Source organism: Monopterus albus, unplaced genomic scaffold (genome assembly GCF_001952655.1).
Source record: "Monopterus albus unplaced genomic scaffold, M_albus_1.0 scaffold586.1, whole genome shotgun sequence".
In the NCBI taxonomy this organism is placed as follows: domain Eukaryota; kingdom Metazoa; phylum Chordata; class Actinopteri; order Synbranchiformes; family Synbranchidae; genus Monopterus; species Monopterus albus.
The window spans coordinates 33,045-50,958 of NW_018128466.1; the positions used below are offsets into that span (position 1 = coordinate 33,045).

General features: G+C 41.9%; 1 protein-coding gene across 1 annotated transcript in view; it reads right to left on the minus strand.

Moving 5' to 3' along the window:
- Positions 1–1,886: 1,886 nt before the first annotated feature.
- Positions 1,887–17,914, minus strand: part of arhgef11 (Rho guanine nucleotide exchange factor (GEF) 11) — a 21,477-nt gene continuing 5,449 nt past the window's right edge. Inside the window, exons 2-40 of the mRNA XM_020588659.1 lie at positions 16,853–16,944; positions 16,664–16,768; positions 16,039–16,088; positions 15,876–15,933; positions 15,569–15,768; positions 15,359–15,430; positions 15,005–15,112; positions 14,654–14,702; positions 14,416–14,453; positions 14,204–14,296; positions 13,787–13,855; positions 13,526–13,630; positions 13,333–13,431; positions 12,948–12,990; positions 12,625–12,721; positions 11,342–11,464; positions 10,708–10,731; positions 10,392–10,518; positions 10,022–10,115; positions 9,631–9,660; positions 9,322–9,451; positions 8,993–9,199; positions 8,742–8,789; positions 8,179–8,354; positions 7,656–7,732; positions 7,411–7,536; positions 6,909–7,026; positions 6,682–6,830; positions 6,484–6,559; positions 6,220–6,402; positions 5,978–6,059; positions 5,801–5,881; positions 5,545–5,600; positions 5,300–5,440; positions 4,924–5,157; positions 4,398–4,505; positions 3,939–4,246; positions 3,601–3,733; positions 1,887–3,501 (exon numbers count right to left, since the gene is read on the minus strand). Of these exons, the coding sequence (XP_020444315.1) occupies positions 3,452–3,501; positions 3,601–3,733; positions 3,939–4,246; positions 4,398–4,505; positions 4,924–5,157; positions 5,300–5,440; positions 5,545–5,600; positions 5,801–5,881; positions 5,978–6,059; positions 6,220–6,402; positions 6,484–6,559; positions 6,682–6,830; positions 6,909–7,026; positions 7,411–7,536; positions 7,656–7,732; positions 8,179–8,354; positions 8,742–8,789; positions 8,993–9,199; positions 9,322–9,451; positions 9,631–9,660; positions 10,022–10,115; positions 10,392–10,518; positions 10,708–10,731; positions 11,342–11,464; positions 12,625–12,721; positions 12,948–12,990; positions 13,333–13,431; positions 13,526–13,630; positions 13,787–13,855; positions 14,204–14,296; positions 14,416–14,453; positions 14,654–14,702; positions 15,005–15,112; positions 15,359–15,430; positions 15,569–15,768; positions 15,876–15,933; positions 16,039–16,088; positions 16,664–16,768; positions 16,853–16,944 (4,159 nt within the window). The 3' untranslated portion in view covers positions 1,887–3,451. The remainder of the gene's footprint in view (positions 3,502–3,600; positions 3,734–3,938; positions 4,247–4,397; positions 4,506–4,923; positions 5,158–5,299; positions 5,441–5,544; positions 5,601–5,800; positions 5,882–5,977; positions 6,060–6,219; positions 6,403–6,483; positions 6,560–6,681; positions 6,831–6,908; positions 7,027–7,410; positions 7,537–7,655; positions 7,733–8,178; positions 8,355–8,741; positions 8,790–8,992; positions 9,200–9,321; positions 9,452–9,630; positions 9,661–10,021; positions 10,116–10,391; positions 10,519–10,707; positions 10,732–11,341; positions 11,465–12,624; positions 12,722–12,947; positions 12,991–13,332; positions 13,432–13,525; positions 13,631–13,786; positions 13,856–14,203; positions 14,297–14,415; positions 14,454–14,653; positions 14,703–15,004; positions 15,113–15,358; positions 15,431–15,568; positions 15,769–15,875; positions 15,934–16,038; positions 16,089–16,663; positions 16,769–16,852; positions 16,945–17,914) is intronic.

Below are 17,914 nucleotides of genomic sequence, written 5' to 3' on the forward strand. Positions count from 1 at the left end.
AAATATAGAATTAAGGCAATATTATGATAGAAATGTAGCAAAAATAAATGTTTAGTTTTAAAACCTAAAATAGGTTTAACTGGTACCAATTAAAATCCAGACATCAAAAACACATAATCCACCATTTTTTCTTGATCCAGTTTTTTTTTAATCTCACAAAACACATGAATCTTAGACATGAGCTCTTTTTTCCTTCTGTGCAGCTAACAATCTCACCAATTTTAAAAACAAGGGAAAAAAATGTATACATCCTTTTTTAAATCATATCTACAAAAATAAAATCAAATATGAGGACTAAGGCTTTACAGAAACAGAATTAACATATATAATACAATTGGGCCTGATCTCTCTATATTACATCAGTGAACAAGATTCTTTTTTTTTTTTTTAAAAAGGACAAAATAAAAAAGACAATGAGATGATAGTTAAGGATGTGTATGCATACAGTAGTTTGCACTGTGCAGGGACATTTTTGTGCAACATTTAAAAAAAAAAAGGAATCATTTCTAATTTTTTGTCAGTTTACAAGATAAATGTATGAAAAATAAAGAAATTGAAGTGTAGAGGTAGAAAGTGGACGTGAAAAATTCTGTAGTTAGAGGCAGGAAGAGGAAATGCATGGAAAGACGGAGAGAAATCCTGACTGTGATTCAAGCAGCTCACACACGTGACCCGATCAATCTGACACAACATTTTGTGTATGAAACTGTGGTCAGAAGCTCAGAAGCTTATTCTGCAAGTGATGACCACTTCCATAGCTTTTTTTTTCCTCTTTTCGTGGACAAAACCTAAGTTTCCTGGTCTGAGATGTTTGAAAAACAGTGCAAAGAATCCCTTCAAAGTTATTTTTACTTTGGTAGAACATTTTAAATCTTGTGAAAGTTCACAAGGTTCAGCCACACTTCTTCGTCAGCTCCTTCGGGGGGCGTAGGCTAAAGAGTGAAACCCTTCCACCGAGCTATTAAATGTCAATTTAACGGTAGATTCTGTAGCTGAGTGAAACATGTAACTGGCTCCTGGTTTGGGTCAGCTTCGGGGTACATTTTCAGTCCTGAAGCTGGTTAAGAGGTTGGGTAAGTCACTAAACCATGTCTGTTAGTATTTGAAACCAGCTCAAATAAAATGAGTTCCAGGGTGAAGCCCAGATTGATTAGAGTAAGACTGAGGCGTAAAACAAAGTTTAAACTGCTACAGGAAACAACCTCTTGATAAGAAGTTCTCCTGTTGCAGTTTAGCTATATATTTCCTGTCTAGTGTACATTAGAATTAAATCAGGACAGATGTAGTTTGACACACACACATACAAATAATAATAATAATAATAGTTAAAAAAACAACAACACTTGGCTTAGGTGTCGGCCCATGCTGGTTACATGTAATGAGTATTAATAACAATAAATTCAGTGTACTGTGGCAGACGGGCGACCATGTAGAGACAGAAATGCCGTCATGTAAATAAGATAAATAACATAATGCTATTTAGTTTAATAATAAGAACAAGATATAAACCCGTTGTATAGGAAAGGTAACCTTAAATTGGGGAGGGCACCCCGCTAATATAACGGTAGGGGAAATGCCGCAATTAGTCCCAGTTAAAGGAATAGTTTGACTTTTTGGTAAATACTCATCTTCACCTTCAGGGTTAGATAAGAAAATTAATTAATGCTTTCGCATGTTAAGTGCAGAGTTTGAGACAGTGGGTGGTTAGCTTAGCTTAGCAGAAACACTGGAAACAGCTACCTTGGCACCGAAAAAGCTCCCAAAATGAATAAGCTACATTGTGTTTGTCTGGTCTGTACGAAAGGAGGCATTTAACAGGATTTATGATATAAAGGCAGGCTGCTGGTTAAGTGTTTCCCCCTGCATCATGTTTATGCTAAGCTAAGCTAAGCTAACCAGCAGCTAACTTCATATTTACCGTACTGGTTTGAGTGTGATAATGATTTTCCCACCTAACTCTTGCAGGAAAGCTTATTTCCCAAAATGTTCAGATATTCCTTTAAATGAAGTTGCCTCATATAACTGTGCTGCAATTACAGAACAGCTGCATATAGCAGTTAGTTTTTGACATTGACCATGTGCATATACTTGACTTTTTACTGGTGTATTTCACAAGCTTTTCTTTTTTCCCCTCCAAATACAGGTCGTTCTGTGCAGAGGAGTTTGTCATTGGAGTACTACTTGGTAAGAGTCATTTCATGGCTTTGCATGTGGCTAGTGTAATATAAACAATGTATGGCAGGGTTATTGGATGGGAGAAAGGGAAAAGATGCGGGTTCACAGTATTTACTATGGTCTTTACTCACAACACAATGAAGACGGCAAAAAAAATTCACAAAGTGCAAGACAGGCACAGTCAGCGGCAATATTTGGCAGCAATATGACTAACAAACATGCTTTTGCTCAGAATTTAAGTTTGAATCTGTATTTGCCGTTTCCTCACACCTGCCGCCGACAATGCCCATCTTGAAATGAGCCCCAAAATATCCTTAATTTCCCAGACTTTGAACAACTTTACATGATCACAACAGTGAATCCGCTGAGATCCATCCCTGTGCACCTCTGAAGCAGTGCTGAAAATAAAACCTGCCTGCTTTTCAGTAGTCAGCAGTGCACTAGTGTTTCCAGAACTTAACAGTGAATCATCGGTATGTACCATGTAATGATCAGTATGTGGTACTTGTAGCTTAAACACTGCCACTCTGCTGTTTCTCCCAAGGTGGGGTGGGGTGGGGGGGTGGTCTGAGATGAGTCAAACAGTTAAACAATGCTTGTATGTGTGTGTGACATTGGTTTGCTTACCCAGTGCAAATAACCTGAATTATATAGACACAGTCCTTCGGCCAAAGTGGCATTTGAGCTCAGTGTAAAGCAACCAGTGGAGGGGGGAGGGGTCCCCCTAGAGGCGTCTCCAGTCCCTGATCTGTCCACTGTAGAGAGGCCGTGCACGACAGAGGGATGCATTGAGGGTAAAGTGCTGGGGTGATGGGTCCCTTGGATTTTCCTTAAGTCAACATTTCAAGAGGTCTGCAGCGTTGCTTTAACCTGCTCCTAAAAGCAGGACATACAACTCCTGTTCCTTCACAAATATCCAACTTGGTAATTTTTCCATTTTAACTTATTCCAACTTTTCCGTTTGCATTCTCCAGTCAACTTGTCTTCTGCTTCTTTGTTCCTTCATACTTTTTTTCCAGGTTGAGTCCCTCATGCGCTGGTCGAAGTCTGAAGTTGTACTGAAACCCCTTGTGAGTCTGACCAGCTTCCTGGTACCCCAGGAGAATAGAAAAACAAAAGCTACTATGTCCTTCTTCGATTCTGCTCCCCTGGCCAATGCATGCAGAGATGAGGGGGTGGGGGACCAGCGTGCCTGAGTCTGACAGTGGATACATGGGTATGTCCATATGCCAACAATCGTGAATAAGCAACTGAAAGTAAACCCACTCGAGCAACATCAGAATCCTGTCGACTGAATCTTGGGTTCTGCTGGACTTCCATCTTTGCCTGGATGGGTTCAAGTTTAAAAGGTTTTAATTAGTATGGAGAAGGCTGGAAACAGAATCTGCAGCCATGGTTAAAGATGCAAATTTGGTGCCAACTCACTCTCTCCTGAGCTGTGATCCAGAGACGGGGTTCTGGAGACGGCTGCCGGGCGACATGGTTGGTCCTCTGACACCTGACCGACAGAGGGCTCTCTGAGGGTTTTCAAAAGCTTGTGGTGTGCCTTCTCGATTTCCTGTAAAGGGGCGAAGATGCACAAAAGCAGAGCAAAACATCAACATCAACATAATCATATGATCTATGCTAGAAGCAAGGCTTTGTGACTGCTGTCCAGGAGAAATGGTTTGAGCTTTCTTTGTGTTCAAAGGCGGAGAGTTGGCGGACATGGCCTGAACATCAGCAGTGTTCAGACGACAATCAAAATGTTAACACAAAATCACCTTTAGCTGGTGCAGCTTGCTCATCAGCCCCTCGATCATGTGAAAAATCTCATCCACGTTTTTGATCACATGACTCCGGTGCTCAGCCTGCGAGTGGCCCTTCTCTTCTTCCTGTTCCAGTTGCATAGTCTCTGATATATTGAAGTCTGACCCGCAGGCTAGCGTTTCCTCCTCCAGCTCAACCTGTGGTGACATCACTTCCTCCAGAGGCTGAGGGAAGTGAGTGGCGATGGGGGTAGGCGGGTCGTTGAGGTCATCAGTGATGCTCTCTCCCTGCTCTGTTGGCATTACCAAGTAGAAAGTATTCCCTAAAACACAGAGTAGTGACAACAAATGCCAAGTGTTAAAGGATTTTAAATTATATTCCATACATTATCTTGCTGAATATTGAATTCTAAACAACAGAAATAAAATATCTGATTTAAAACTACAGAAACTGACCAATTTAGTCATCATTACCCTGTGTAGTGGCCTCGCCTCTCTGTTTAGATGATTGGTCGGAAGGGAAGGTGACATCATTGGTGATATCATCAGGGACAGAAGAAGAAGAAGGACCCGCAACCACAGCTATGCTCAGAGGACAGATGTGTAGAAAAGAAGACAGTGTGTGGAAGTGTTCGTAGATGAATGAAATAAGTGTTGAGGAGTGAGGGAAGACGTTGAGCCAGTGTGTCATTGTGTGGTCAATCACGAGCAGACAGAAAAAGGAAGAAGAAGAAAGTGTGTAAGAAAAAATAAAAGAATCACCAAGTGTAGAGAAAACATGCAAAGGCAGGAAGCCATTAAATAAAGAGACAGAAAGCACAGTCAGCTGAACAATCCCAAATGTTAATCTCACGAAAAACAGCACCTTATGTTTGAGAAATGGAACTTATCATGAAAATTATGGTTTAAAAATGATAGAAGGATTGATCACAGTGATCAACCGACTGTGCTAAAGAATTACAGATTAAAAAACAGAACCTTTCTGGACCCGATGTGTTACCTTTCCTTACGACCTGAACAGTGGGTTGTTCAGTGTCCAGTGGCGGAACCTGTTCAGGCTCAGACTCCCATTCCTCGGTGCAGAAGTTGAGCACGGTCTCCAAAGACTCCGGCCGCTGTCTTTCGGTGAACGAGCCCCTTTCATTGGCTGTCTCGTTGGTGGGTGTGTCATCGGAGTCGTGGCTCTGTCCATCCTCTTCCAGGTCTCGTAATATGAGCTGGCGTAGTGTTTCAACTGCAGAGGCATGACAACAAACAACATTATTTTGAAATTCTGATTGATTACTAGCCCAAAAAAACAACAATTTAAAGTGAATAAAGTCAACTGCAGTCAATCAAGTACTATAAATTGGTGCCGCAGTGTACGGCCTTCTCACCATCATGTAATGCAGCCTCTGCTACTCCAAATGTTTGTTGTTCAGCACAAATGAAAGCTTCCGACTGGTCTGTAGGCGTGTCGATGTCGTTGCTGGGGGAATGAGTCTGCATGGAATCAGACTGCTCTGCCATTGAGTTGTCTGGAGAATTTCAAACAGTTGGAGATTTTAAAAAATTAATTAAAAAAAATCTTAAAATCATAAAATCGGCTGCTAAGTGACTAAGCTTCCCCAGACATTATTACCTGCATAGACACTGCTGCCAGTGGAGACCGGGGACGCACTGCGTAGACTGGGGGAACTATAGAAAATACACACAACCCACTAAGTATTCAACAATTTGACTTCATGAGATGCCTTAAATTTCGCTTAGGATAAATAAATGTGTAAAAAGAAGAAATTCATAGAATAATGCTCAACATGTCCTAGAAGTAAAAGAATTGCCTTCATGCAAAGGACTCTTAACATAGTCCTTGATTCAATAACTTCACATTTACTCACAGCATAGAGATAGATCTGTGATTGACCAGGGGTGATGAACCACCTGCTGATGAGACGGCCTTTTCAAGTAAATCTTTCCAGCTGTAAAAACAAAACAAAACAAAAAAAAACTTAACACACCCTGCTACTGTACAGCAATGCAAAACAGATGCATAGTGGCTGTGGAAAAGGGCTCACATGTTTTTCTCTGACGGCGTCCCAGCCACAAGCTCATAGATCTGCCTCTCTGTGGTGCTGATGATGTAAAGGGCTTTGTTGTCTGGAGAGAAACCACAACATGTAGACATCTGATAAGTCACACAAGGAAGCAGAAGAGTGGTGTAGCAACGTTACATAATTTGACAAAAAAATCCTGAAAAGTTAATCAAAAACAGGGCCAATATTAAAACCAGGCTCTCCTACAGAAACTGCAGGCGTACCTGTGGCTACTGAGCGGACCAGCAGTGAGCCCAGCTTCACCACAGGGCTAAAAGAGGTTTTGCTGTCCCCGGTGGCCACTCCGCCTCCACCCAGCCAGCGGGATGGATATCGCAGCTGCAGCCGGTCATCTGGGCCCCTCTGAAGAAGGACAAGGCAGTCTGACAGCAGCAGCGCTTGGATCTCTAACGGAAGGACAGAGAGACATGATTAAAGGGTGAACCCAAGGTGACAAGACTGAATGGAGCAGAGTCTCACATACTGACCGATCTGTTTATCTTTGCTAACTTTCCAGGTGAGAGGACCTTCATGAATCATTCTCTTTGTGGTGAGATCCAGACTCTGTACATAAAACAGAACAAATTCAGCATAAAGAATGTTTGGGATCCTTTATTACAATATAAAAAATTATGAACAACAAAGAAGAAAAGGACAAAGGTTAACCAGCTGAACTAGTCTGTCACCTTGAACTGGGGAGCAGCGTCCAGCCTGCGTTGGTATTGGCTGAGACGCTGCCGGTGTTCCGTTTCCCCTACGACCTCGTTGACAGTCTGCAGTATCCCTCGGCAACAAGCTTGGGCACGCTGGAGCAAGGGCAGGTCCGACGACCCAGCTGAGGAGAAAACCTTCTTAAAAACACAGTTTTTGACATGCTTTGTGTTGATGCTATACTGTCTATTTCTTTCCTCACCTTCTGTGTGTTTAATGATGTTGTCCAGCAGCAGCGGGTACTTGGTGAGTCTCTGCATCTCTGACACAAGCAGGTCTTTAAGCTGCAGCCTCCGACAGTGAGGACTCGCCTCACACTCCTGTCAAACGTCAGACACATCAGTGTATAACTATGTATGTTATGTGTCTGAATATGATTAAAACCTCAAGTGTGTATTATTGTGTGTGTATTTGTGTGTGTGTGTGTTACACAAGATAAGGACAGATCTATGAAGACACAGATACACAAACCTTCTGTGTTATCTTCATCTTTTATGGTTATTAACATCCAGGTAGATAAGGATTAAACACTGGTCTTTGACAATCCAAAAGAATATGAGAATCTAATACACAGTCAGCTACAGCTGTTCATGCTACTAGTGTTGATAATATTAACAACCCGCTTAGTAAATTTTCCAAAAAGATGTGTTCATTTAATAAAAGTGCAATAAGAAGTGTGTATTATTGTGTGTGTGTGTGTGTACCTGGATGATGTGAGCGAAGCGAGGGTCTTTACGCTGTTTGTTCTTGATGAGCTCCAGAGCCTGAGACTGCTGGCTACACAGCTGGGCCGCCTGCTCCTGGAACTCGTCGCCAGCGGGCCCTTCAAACTGACACAAGCACACTCCCAAGTTAACATATGTAAACATTCACATAACTATAAACACGAGGTGATAAAGGAAATAAAACGATGGAAGGTGAAACTAATGGCAGGGATTAATAAACTCACCCTGGCCAACATGACGTCTCCGATGTCCTGCACAATGGGAGTTTCTCTTCGCTTCTTCATTGTCTCACACAGACTTGCTGCAAAAACACATTGTAAAAGCAACATCATGGCATTAAAATAACCTTAATCTTAGTACTAAGTAAATATACACTCTACAAAGATCTCTTTCTAATGGATATTATCCATTCTGTTATTTCATAAAGTACCAATAAGGTAATACTTAAATCTGCCCATAAAACAAAGTGAAAACACCCAAAGTACAATCAATGTGCTGTGCAAACAGAACCTCCAGCTGAAGAAGCAAAAGTGAGATTCTTACAAAAAAGGACACAGTTATACAAAAAGTATCATATTTGAACACACACTTATTAAAATTTTATGTATTAATCTGAAATTATCTTGAAAATTGCCTTCTTCTAACTGATTAACTGGGTCAATTCATTAGTGCAGAATTTCAGATTTTCCAGACGTGCGTGTAAACACCCTGACATTCACATCCACCCTCGCAAATACACAAACTGACCGTGGAGCTCGTAGACCTGGGGCAGGTTGGGGAAGATGCAGGCCAGCTCATCCGAGTTCAGCACAGACCTCATCTTCTGGAAAAAGACCTGGTCCAGGACCCTCAAGGTGCGTAGGTGGGACACCTCAGTGGTGAACAGTTCTGAAGATGATGTACAGTGAGGAACAAACAGAAAGGGTAATCAGTGTCTGACTTAATATATTTAGGAGAAAACGTGAGTTGTTATGCTGTTTAAATTGTAGAATCACTTGACATGCTGATGTAAAAGAGAAAAATGACTGCAATTGTTTTTAATAATGATTGTCAACTATAAAGATGTTCTCCAGACTTCTGTGGGGTTACATGAGAATTAAAATCATGGCTGGTAATTTGCCACCAGATATTATGATGAGCCTTGAAACTGAAAGATGCTGAAAGCTGGCACCTCCTTCCTATGATGCTGACAATTTCGCCTACAGGCTTGCATTTGGGAAAGATGTCTAATCAATTTATTTCAATTTCCTCTCATACAATTACATCATCACTGATCACCGAATAGCATCTATGGGGACATGGAAACTCACCTGCGTCTAGACCGAGGGGTGTATGGGGGTGTAGGGTTCTCTAGAGACCTGAGTTGGAGAGAGAGATGGCATTGAGGTGAAAACCTACACTTCCAGGGGCACTGTGGGGGTGCTGAGTTATCTGGTGTGCAAACCTTTTACCAAGGGGGGTGTTTAGATTCCTAGAGGTTTATAAAATTGATCCACTCTGTCAGATTTCAGATAATTCTCTTTTCAAGTTCTCTTTCAGTGAAAAACTCCTGAATCTGTACCGTGCAGAGCTGCTGGATGCAGATGACGAGGTACTGTGCTGCAGCAGCCTGAGACCCGGCCCTTCCCTCTCCTCGCCACAGTCCTCCATGTCCACATCGCTACGAGAGCGGGGGACAGACTCTGATCCTGAGGCTACACCCCGCCGTCTGCCTTCTCCCTGAGCCTTCAATGACTCGCTGCGTGCCAGACGTACCGAGACCATAGGGCTGGTAGAGGAAACATTAAGCATTTTTACTACATCAGTATCAAACACATTCAGTGACTTTCTGTACCACCCAACTGCTACACAAAGACGTAGTTAAAGAGTTCAGTAAAACATCAGAGTTACCTGCCCATGCTTTCTTCTCCCAGGCTGCTGGAGGAGAGCCTCTGGGGGTCGGCAGCATCGCCGCCCTCCTCTGTCGGCTCCGCTTGGTTCTCAAACTGCTGAATGATGTTCTTGACACTACCAGAACGGGCTGCACACACAGATATTACTTAGTTGTACAAGATGATAAAACAGTACACATACTTTCAGTAGAAATGGCTTGGTGTGTGTAAAATGAGGTAGAACATATGCAATCTTCAAAGTACGTACATACAGAATGGGTACGTTTGTTGAAAAGCAAAATTTAACTAAAAAGTAAAAAATAAATACCTTCGGTTGGTGACAATGGGGCATGGAATGCTACAAAATTAAAAACTGAAAATTAGAACAATAAGATACTGAGGGCAAACAAAGAACAAAAAGAAATCAACACTGTCAGACAAATACAAAGAGCGAGTGTGTGTACGCCTCTAATGTGCTCCGATAGTCAGCTGATAATGTGACAGATGGGCTTACAATGGAATTTTAAATACTCATAATGTATTGATGAGACCACAGGATACTTTGAATGAACCTGTTTAAACAATCACTACTGCACGAGTGCATTAGCATTCTGCCCATGAAGTGGGTTTAGCTCTCATAACAATAACAATAATGATTTATAATGAAAATATTTCTTTTCTTTCCCAGTTCTACTCATGATGTGTGTGTGCATGCTTACTGGAATGGGATGTGCTCCGAGGTTTGCCGATGTATTTCAGGATGGGATTTCGTTTTTTTTCCTCCCCATCTTTCTCTTTCTTGATACCACTCAGCTATGGAGAGAGGAACCATAAAGTCATATCATATAATCAATATACTTATCCACCTTCTTATTTATTCACTTATTAATGCCTTAATATTTTATTAGCTATACCACTATATTTTTGTTTATCCAAGCCTGTTGCCCTAGTGTGATATTTAAATGTCCATATAGACCCTGTGAGTCAATTTGTCCTTTTTTTGTTTTTAAGAAAGCCAGCCACTTCTCCTTCTCTATGCTCAGACCAGGGAAGACCTTGGAGTCTCGGACCCTGTGAGTCAATTTGTACCTTTTTCGTTTTTAAGAAAGCCAGCCACTTCTCCTTCTCTATGCTCAGACCAGGGAAGACCTTGGAGTCTCGGAGCTTGATACCAGAATGACGTAGATATAGGAGCACTGCTGACGCCAGAGGTGAACTGAGGGAGAGAAACAAACGGGATATGGAAAGAAAAAGCATGGTGGGGAGGAAATGTGAGGAGAAGCGGATCAGAAGGGGAGAGGTGGGAGACAAAGAAAGGTGTGACGAATAAAAGTAAGCAAATCATTTAAGGCACATGCTGTTGTTAAATTGTATTCCACTCTGCAAGTCAATCTTTTTCTTTTACCTTCTGTCCTCTTCGTGCTTTGATCTGGAGCAGGAACAGAAAGAGAAAGGCTGTTAACTCCCTCCGCAACAAACAGCAGGCTTTCAAAGAGGCATTCAGATTCATTCCTTTATGTAAAACCCACTTCACTCAGGTGCAAACACTGGCGTAAGAAACTAAATGTAGTGTCTCAGTCGTGTGACGGAAATCAGCGCGCGTGTGTGTGTGTGTAAAGTCAAAGGCATAAATGTCATGTGGTTTCCAGTGATGACCTTTGTTATGACAGTCTGGTGAGCTGCTTTGGAAGAACTATTTTATTAGGCCCCAGACAACTGATCCTGGTTCAGCACATGCTAAGGTAAACACATTTAACAATGGAGAAAATTAGTTTTAAGTTAAAGCTTTGGATTTGGAATCTTCTGGGCCACAGCTTTGGTCTTTATTTAGGCACAAGACTAAAAATTCACTGATCATTTCCCAAAGTAAAAAAAGATCCTCTCTGTTTTGATATCACTTAAATAAAAGTGAGTCTACTTGTCCCAGAAATTAAATCTTGCCCTCGCCTTGAACCTGAACTTGCTGCAATTTTATGGTTTTTGGCAAGTGGAAAACCACAATGCAATGGCATAATTAGAATAAGTCACAGTCTACTCACAGTATCTCCCAGAGGGCGGTGACTTGTCTGTCCACCACCTGCCTCTCTTTGGCAGGGTCTCCATCAAGGTGTTGCAGGTCTCCTTCTCCAAACAACGAGCCAAGACCCATCAGCTGCTTGTTCCTATAAAACAGAGAAACACAAGCCTAGCAGGTTAATATTTCTGTCAAAACTGACTTTTACAGTCATTATTCTGCCTAAGTACAATCAAGTCAAAATTGACTTTTATAGTCATTATTCTGCCTAAGTACAATCAAACAGCAAAACCTAAATGGGAGACAAGCCCTAACTTTCACTGAATGACTGCTGGTATTGATGTTATTCTATGTTACAGACAATAAAATTTTCTGAACCTGTAGTTAGTGATGGCTGATCAAGGCTTTGTTGAAGCTTTGACACGACACTTTATCAAAAAATGGTTTATTACTGGAGGCTTCAATGACACACTGCTCTAGTAGGACATCTAGTGGTCAATAAAATGAAGTGCAATCGAGACGAGTCATTTATTGGTACATGGATTGTTTGGGATTTGATTCGCCATGCACATTCCTGTTCGACTACACTACATGGTTGTATGGTGTCAAGCTGACACAATAAAATATAAAATAAACATGAACTTATGACATTGACCATGTTTCTTACCTGGCACGTCTGACTGTAGTAGACTATAGCTATATACTTAGCCTGACATTTTGTGCTATGAATCATATTCCATCCTAAAACAAGCCTAAATAGCCCATTGTTTAAAGGATGTTGAATAGTTGTGTTCATTAGGCTGGATGGCAAATGTGATCTCATTTCAAATGTTTAATTGATGAGCTCAGTTCTGTCCAACACTATATTGTTGCAAGACTATGGTTTTCATGAGGCACCACACGTTCCAATCACATTACTTCATGGTCATATCATCTATTTAAGTAACGTTAGCTACTACAATCCATGATCCTTCATCAACACTCACCAATGAGCATGTTACAGTGCTTATATCAACTGTTTTCATGTACTCCGAGTATCCTGGTTTAAGAATGTTATAGAATCTTTTGTACTGAATGCAACACTGTCAAACCAAGTCTCTGTCAATTCAGTCTCTATTTGCTTTGAAGGCTCAGCTCAGCTCTCCCAAAGAGCCGAGACAACCAAGCCAGCGACAGGGTTTCGATACCAAATGAAGCAGTAAAGTGGTTCATACGTCACTAGTCACGTGACCAAACCACGCCTCGGCACAGTGGTTCAATACAACTGCACATGTGTCGGGGCCTCGGGTGTCAGAGGACCATCACTACCTGTAGTCTAGTATCTGGTCCTGGATGTCTGGCAACACCTGCTGCTGCAGCTCCGACAGGGGTCCTCTGATGTCTTCCTGAGCGTGAAGTCGGCTTTCTGAAGGGACGACGAAGAGAGAACATGGAGTCGGTGAATACAGCATTTCTCAAGCTGACAAACACTACAGCCACAGGATTTCAACATAAATCTGTCACAGTAATGCCAGTCTGCAGGTTTATGGATGGAGGAACACCTCATAATTAATAAAAAGAACCGATTCTCTCTATAAACGTGAAACTAATTTAGAAAGCCACAACTCAACAAGCCTTTAGTTGTCTCTTACCAATATCTGTAAGATACTCCTCTCGCACTTTGATTTTCAAGGGCTGTAAGGAGGGGAAGAGGAAAAGGCTTTTTTTTATATTACACGCACTAAAAATTTACTCAACTTGACCAACTGCATGTCCAACTGACCACTTAGTAAACTCAGTTAATAAATAAAAATGAAGGATACTAGTAAGCAAAGCCCTGCTGATTGGATAATCAATAAGACAGCAAAATGTATCTACTTACACTCTGGGGGTGGGGTGCAATACCTTGTTACGCTCAACTTAGTTTGAATGAAATGTGTGGCAGTGTGAATTCGCTCTAACTTTTAGAAAAAATGACAGCCCTGTGACATATGGAGAAATGCAAGGATAAAATGATTAAGACACTTTGATACATACAGCATCTGGGTCCAAGAAATGGGAGCAGATCTGAGGTGCAAGTGCGCGGGCATCTTTAGGACTGGAGCCCAGGTAAGCCTCCACAGACAGGTAAAACAGCTATTGTAGATGCATACAAGTGTAAGCAAGCAAACCCAAAACTTCATTTGATTACCTTTGCTTAAACTTCACAGAAAATATAACCAATACTGACCAGAGGGTTGGGATCCAGAAGCTGGGTAAAGACGTATCTCATTAACACCATCATGTGGGCCGGTCGTGACTTCAGCAACTCGATGTCCTGGAATGGACCGTCCATCTGAAAGGAAGAGGAAAAATACAGTACAAGTCACTGAATGGAGAGAGGGAACTGCAGGAAAAAGGCAGAAATATATTCAGGTGGCAAAAGAAAAACAGCTGCCAATCATATCAATGTGGATCAGTTTGCTGGATACACACCAAATGTCCTCCTCACCTCATTAAATGCATAGCCATACTCCTCTTCATCATCTTCCTCAGGGCCGATGATCTGGGCCTTTCGAACCTTTGAACATGGACGCACAAACACACCAATTTCAAGAAATAGAAAACACCTGGTCAGAAGCTGGAGGACACTGACAGCAGGCCAGGCTCTTTCTCTTCCTCTGTCTCAAGTTTCTACAGTTCATAGACTTGTTTCTTGCAGTGTGAATGGAAGCCGTTTTGGGTAACTGCAGACCAGAGGCAACTAGACAATCTAGTAGTCACCCTGACTGGTGAAACAAAACCTGTGACTCTCTGAATAACTGCCATGACTAAAAGTTTCTTTTGGTCCAATATAACCTTAACAGAAGTGGGCAGTAATTGTATGTATTTCATCTTAAAATAATACATGTGCATGTGTCCATCTCACCGAATCGGACAGGGCGTGTGTGCTGGAGATCTGCCGTCGGTATAGGGGGATCCTGAAGGAGAGGGAGGGGGAGGAGTGGGGACTCTCAAAGGCCTGGGGAGGGGGAGGAGGGAGGGAGGACGAAGGGGACGGCATGAATGGGACAATCACATACACAAACACACACATACAATCACACCCATTTATGAATAAACATGACCGTGCAGCATCACCTCTATGTCTCCTTCACTTGAATCCATCGATAGTCGACCTGCCAAAACACAAAACGGTTTCAAACCATGTAGACTGTGACAACTGGTTACATTTGTATGAAACCTCCCTTTACTCTACCAGCCTCTGTGTATTTTATAACTACTCAATAGACTAATCAATCCATGATCTATGCAAGCTAAATATTAACAGTAATGTGAATATTTGCAGACTGAACAGAAAAAATATAGACACACAAACCTTCTCCTGCTTTGACATAGCTGGTGACTGATTCCGACCTTGTTCCCTCCTGCAGAACCATATTCAAGTATCGGTTAAATTTCACCGCTGGCTTTAAAGGTAACATATACATGACATCATTAACACTGGATTAAGTGGTTGTTGGGCCAATCCTGGGCAACAGAGCAGATCTGAATTTAAAACCGTCAACTAAAATTTGACTAAGATTTGAGGCATGGCAGTTGAACATATATCACAAAACAGATTCCTTTTCCGATGCTCTATGCCAGTATAAGAAGGCATTATATTTATAATGGAGTTTTTAGTGAATTAGAAGGTGTGTAAAGGAGCCAAACAGCCATATCTCTGTACCTGATCTTGCTGAATCTTGACCCTGACTTGGTGCGCTCTCCTCTTTGCACTTTCAATCCGCTCCTCCAGTGATGGTGACGGATTCCTCAACCACTCCTCCATAAAGTCCTGTAAATCAATCAGGTCTGGTCATAAACAGCAGATTTAAGCTACAAAACACCAATGATGCAGATACTGTGATGCAAAAAGGAGGTTATGTAGAGCTACAGTCTATAACGTGAGACTTGATGGATCCTTGCATGGCAGTCCTGTTTTCAGTGCATCTACAGAAAGATTCGGTCACAGATCAGATATGCAGTGGGTAGGGCTTCGGTTCCAAGGACGGCTTATTTGTTTATGCGCGAGTGTGTGTACCTGCAGTTCAGCCTCTTCCTGCTCCAGCATTTTCCTGAGTATTTCAGTAGCGTGTTTCTGTACTTCTGGGTCCTACAAAAAAAAAAGAAAAACTAACAATTGTAAATAACTGTGATGCTAATGATGCACATGTTTTGAAGCTTTGTTTGCTCAGTATTGATGCATGCTGATAGGAAATCAGTGAGGTAACATCAATATCATTTCACTGACCTGCAGTGGTTTGGGTCCAGTGATTCTTTGGGAAGGTGCACTGCCCAGTCCTGAGGGCAGGGGTGGAGGTGGAGTGGGTGGAGTGTCCCCACCCAGAGGTGTTCTTTGATTGGAGGTGAGGTCAGTAGGCAGTGGCTCCAAGGACAAAGAGGTGGCTGAAGGAGGCGGTCCTTGTAGTGTCATAGCTACATACGGTCCAGCTATATAGGATGTGGAATCAGGTTTAAAAAAAAAAAAAATTACAGAAACAAACCAAATATGTAAAATAAAAACAAAGATTTCTACAGCTCAGTTATTTCAAACTTACATTTGATGAGCTTTACCACCTCCTGATGGGACATGGAAGACACCAGCGAGCCATTAACCTGAGAGAGGAGGGGAGAAAGATGGAAAATTAAACTGGCAACACTAAAAACAGGAACAAAGCAAACATCTCTGAGATTCAGTGTAGAACAGATAGAGGTGAAAACCTTTATGATCCGGTCCCCTTCTTGCACCCCAGCCTTGAATGCTGCACCGCCTGTAAGGATGAATATGACTACACTGAGCGTCATGTAAACTAACAAATTTTAAGTCGTATGTCATGTTACTACAGTCGACTCATTTATCATTCATCCATGTTATCTAGGTCATATTATGTATAAAAATGATTTCCTAAATAAGCTGCTTTCGTGGTCTGTATGTAGTTTTGTGAATTAAGGCAAACATTTCCATGTATTTTTGCTATCATTGTGTATGATTTTTTTTTTAATACCTGGGAACGGACCTTAATTTTCTACACTTTGTCACACGGTTTTGTCAGTTCACACTTTTCTTAGCAATCTGTTTGTAAAGTAACTGGATGTGCATGATGATAAAGAAAGAAAGTCACTTTCGGCTTTTCCCGTTTAGGGGTTGCCACAGTGAATCGTCACATTGACGACTTGCATGTTGACATTTGGCACGTGTTTTACGCCGGATGCCCGGCCTGACGCAACCTGGACTTGAACCTGGGGCGCCGCGGCGAGAGCGCTGCGCCTTAACCACTAGCCTACCAGGGACAGCTTTGATGTGCATGATGATAAAATTAGCAAATCAACGATGCACGTGTCTCACCTGGTCGGACATTCTGTACTAGCTTGATTCTCTCTCCACACACCGTGAAGCCGAAGCCAAGTTGGTCCTTTTGCACGACCACACATCTCTGGACAAGACCGGGACCTGGGAGGCAAAAACAGGAGGATGTAAAAGGCAACTGGGGGACATTACAGGAGGTTAAATCGATCCTGAAACACTCACAATTACCCTTACTCTCAACGGAGATGTCAACTGTTGGCTCCCTCTGCTGTGTGGTGGAGGATTTGCGCTCTGAGTCCCCAATGGTCAAACTGCTGAGCCTGGGTTTAAGGGATAAAAGAAAGAGAGAGAGAAAGAGAGATGCTCAACATAAAAAACACTAAACAGTTTGTTTTAGAGAACTCGTGGAAAGTGAGGTTGAAGGTTGGAGTAGGAGCAGGGAGATACAGTGGGTACGGAAAGTATTCAGACCCCCTTCAATTTTTCACTCTGCTGCTTTGACAGTAACCTCCCACTCTCGCCAGCCTTTTTTTCTGTTCTAACTTGTTGCAGCAGAGTTTGATAGATCAGCAGAGGAAACAGATGCTGTTCCTGTCCCCACAGAGATGGTTGGTGGTCGCTTCCGTTGCCTGAGCTGCTTCGCATACGCTGCTGTGCTGCTTCTTGGGGTCTGCGTCCTCAGTATGTACACCTCATAGACTTTCACTGTTAGGAGTAATTTCTTTTTATCTGCTGTGCACTGTTAGAATAGAGCATATAGGTCAAGGCTGGATGTGTGCATGTCATCTTGGCATTTGAAATGTTTGTTAAAAAAAGAGTCTATAAGGGTTTTTCTCATGTTTTTGAAAATGCAAGACAACAATGTTTAAATAGCACTAATAAAAATAAAAGTGGCTTCAAAGCTATAGCAGTAATACAAATTTGGGAATCGGGATATACAAGTTGGAGGAAACAAATCCAGGCATACAAACTTCAGCGTTCAAAAACCCAAAGCTTCTGTCCTCATAAGAAAAGTTAGCGCAATTTGAGTTCCCCACTTTGAGTATTTTTTTCCATGCAAATGATTGTATGCTGTGGTTCTTTATTTGTGGATATATTTAGCATTTTTTGGTGCTGGTTGGTGACTGTGTGTTTTCTGCTACATCTGCTTGGACGTTTCATTCTCAATGCAACTCAGTGATGAGTCATCATTTCTCTTTCTATAGCTTCCTTATTAATTTTAGGAGAATTGGTTATATTGCAATACATTAAAATATGCCAATATATTCTTATGTAGTGGTACAGTATATA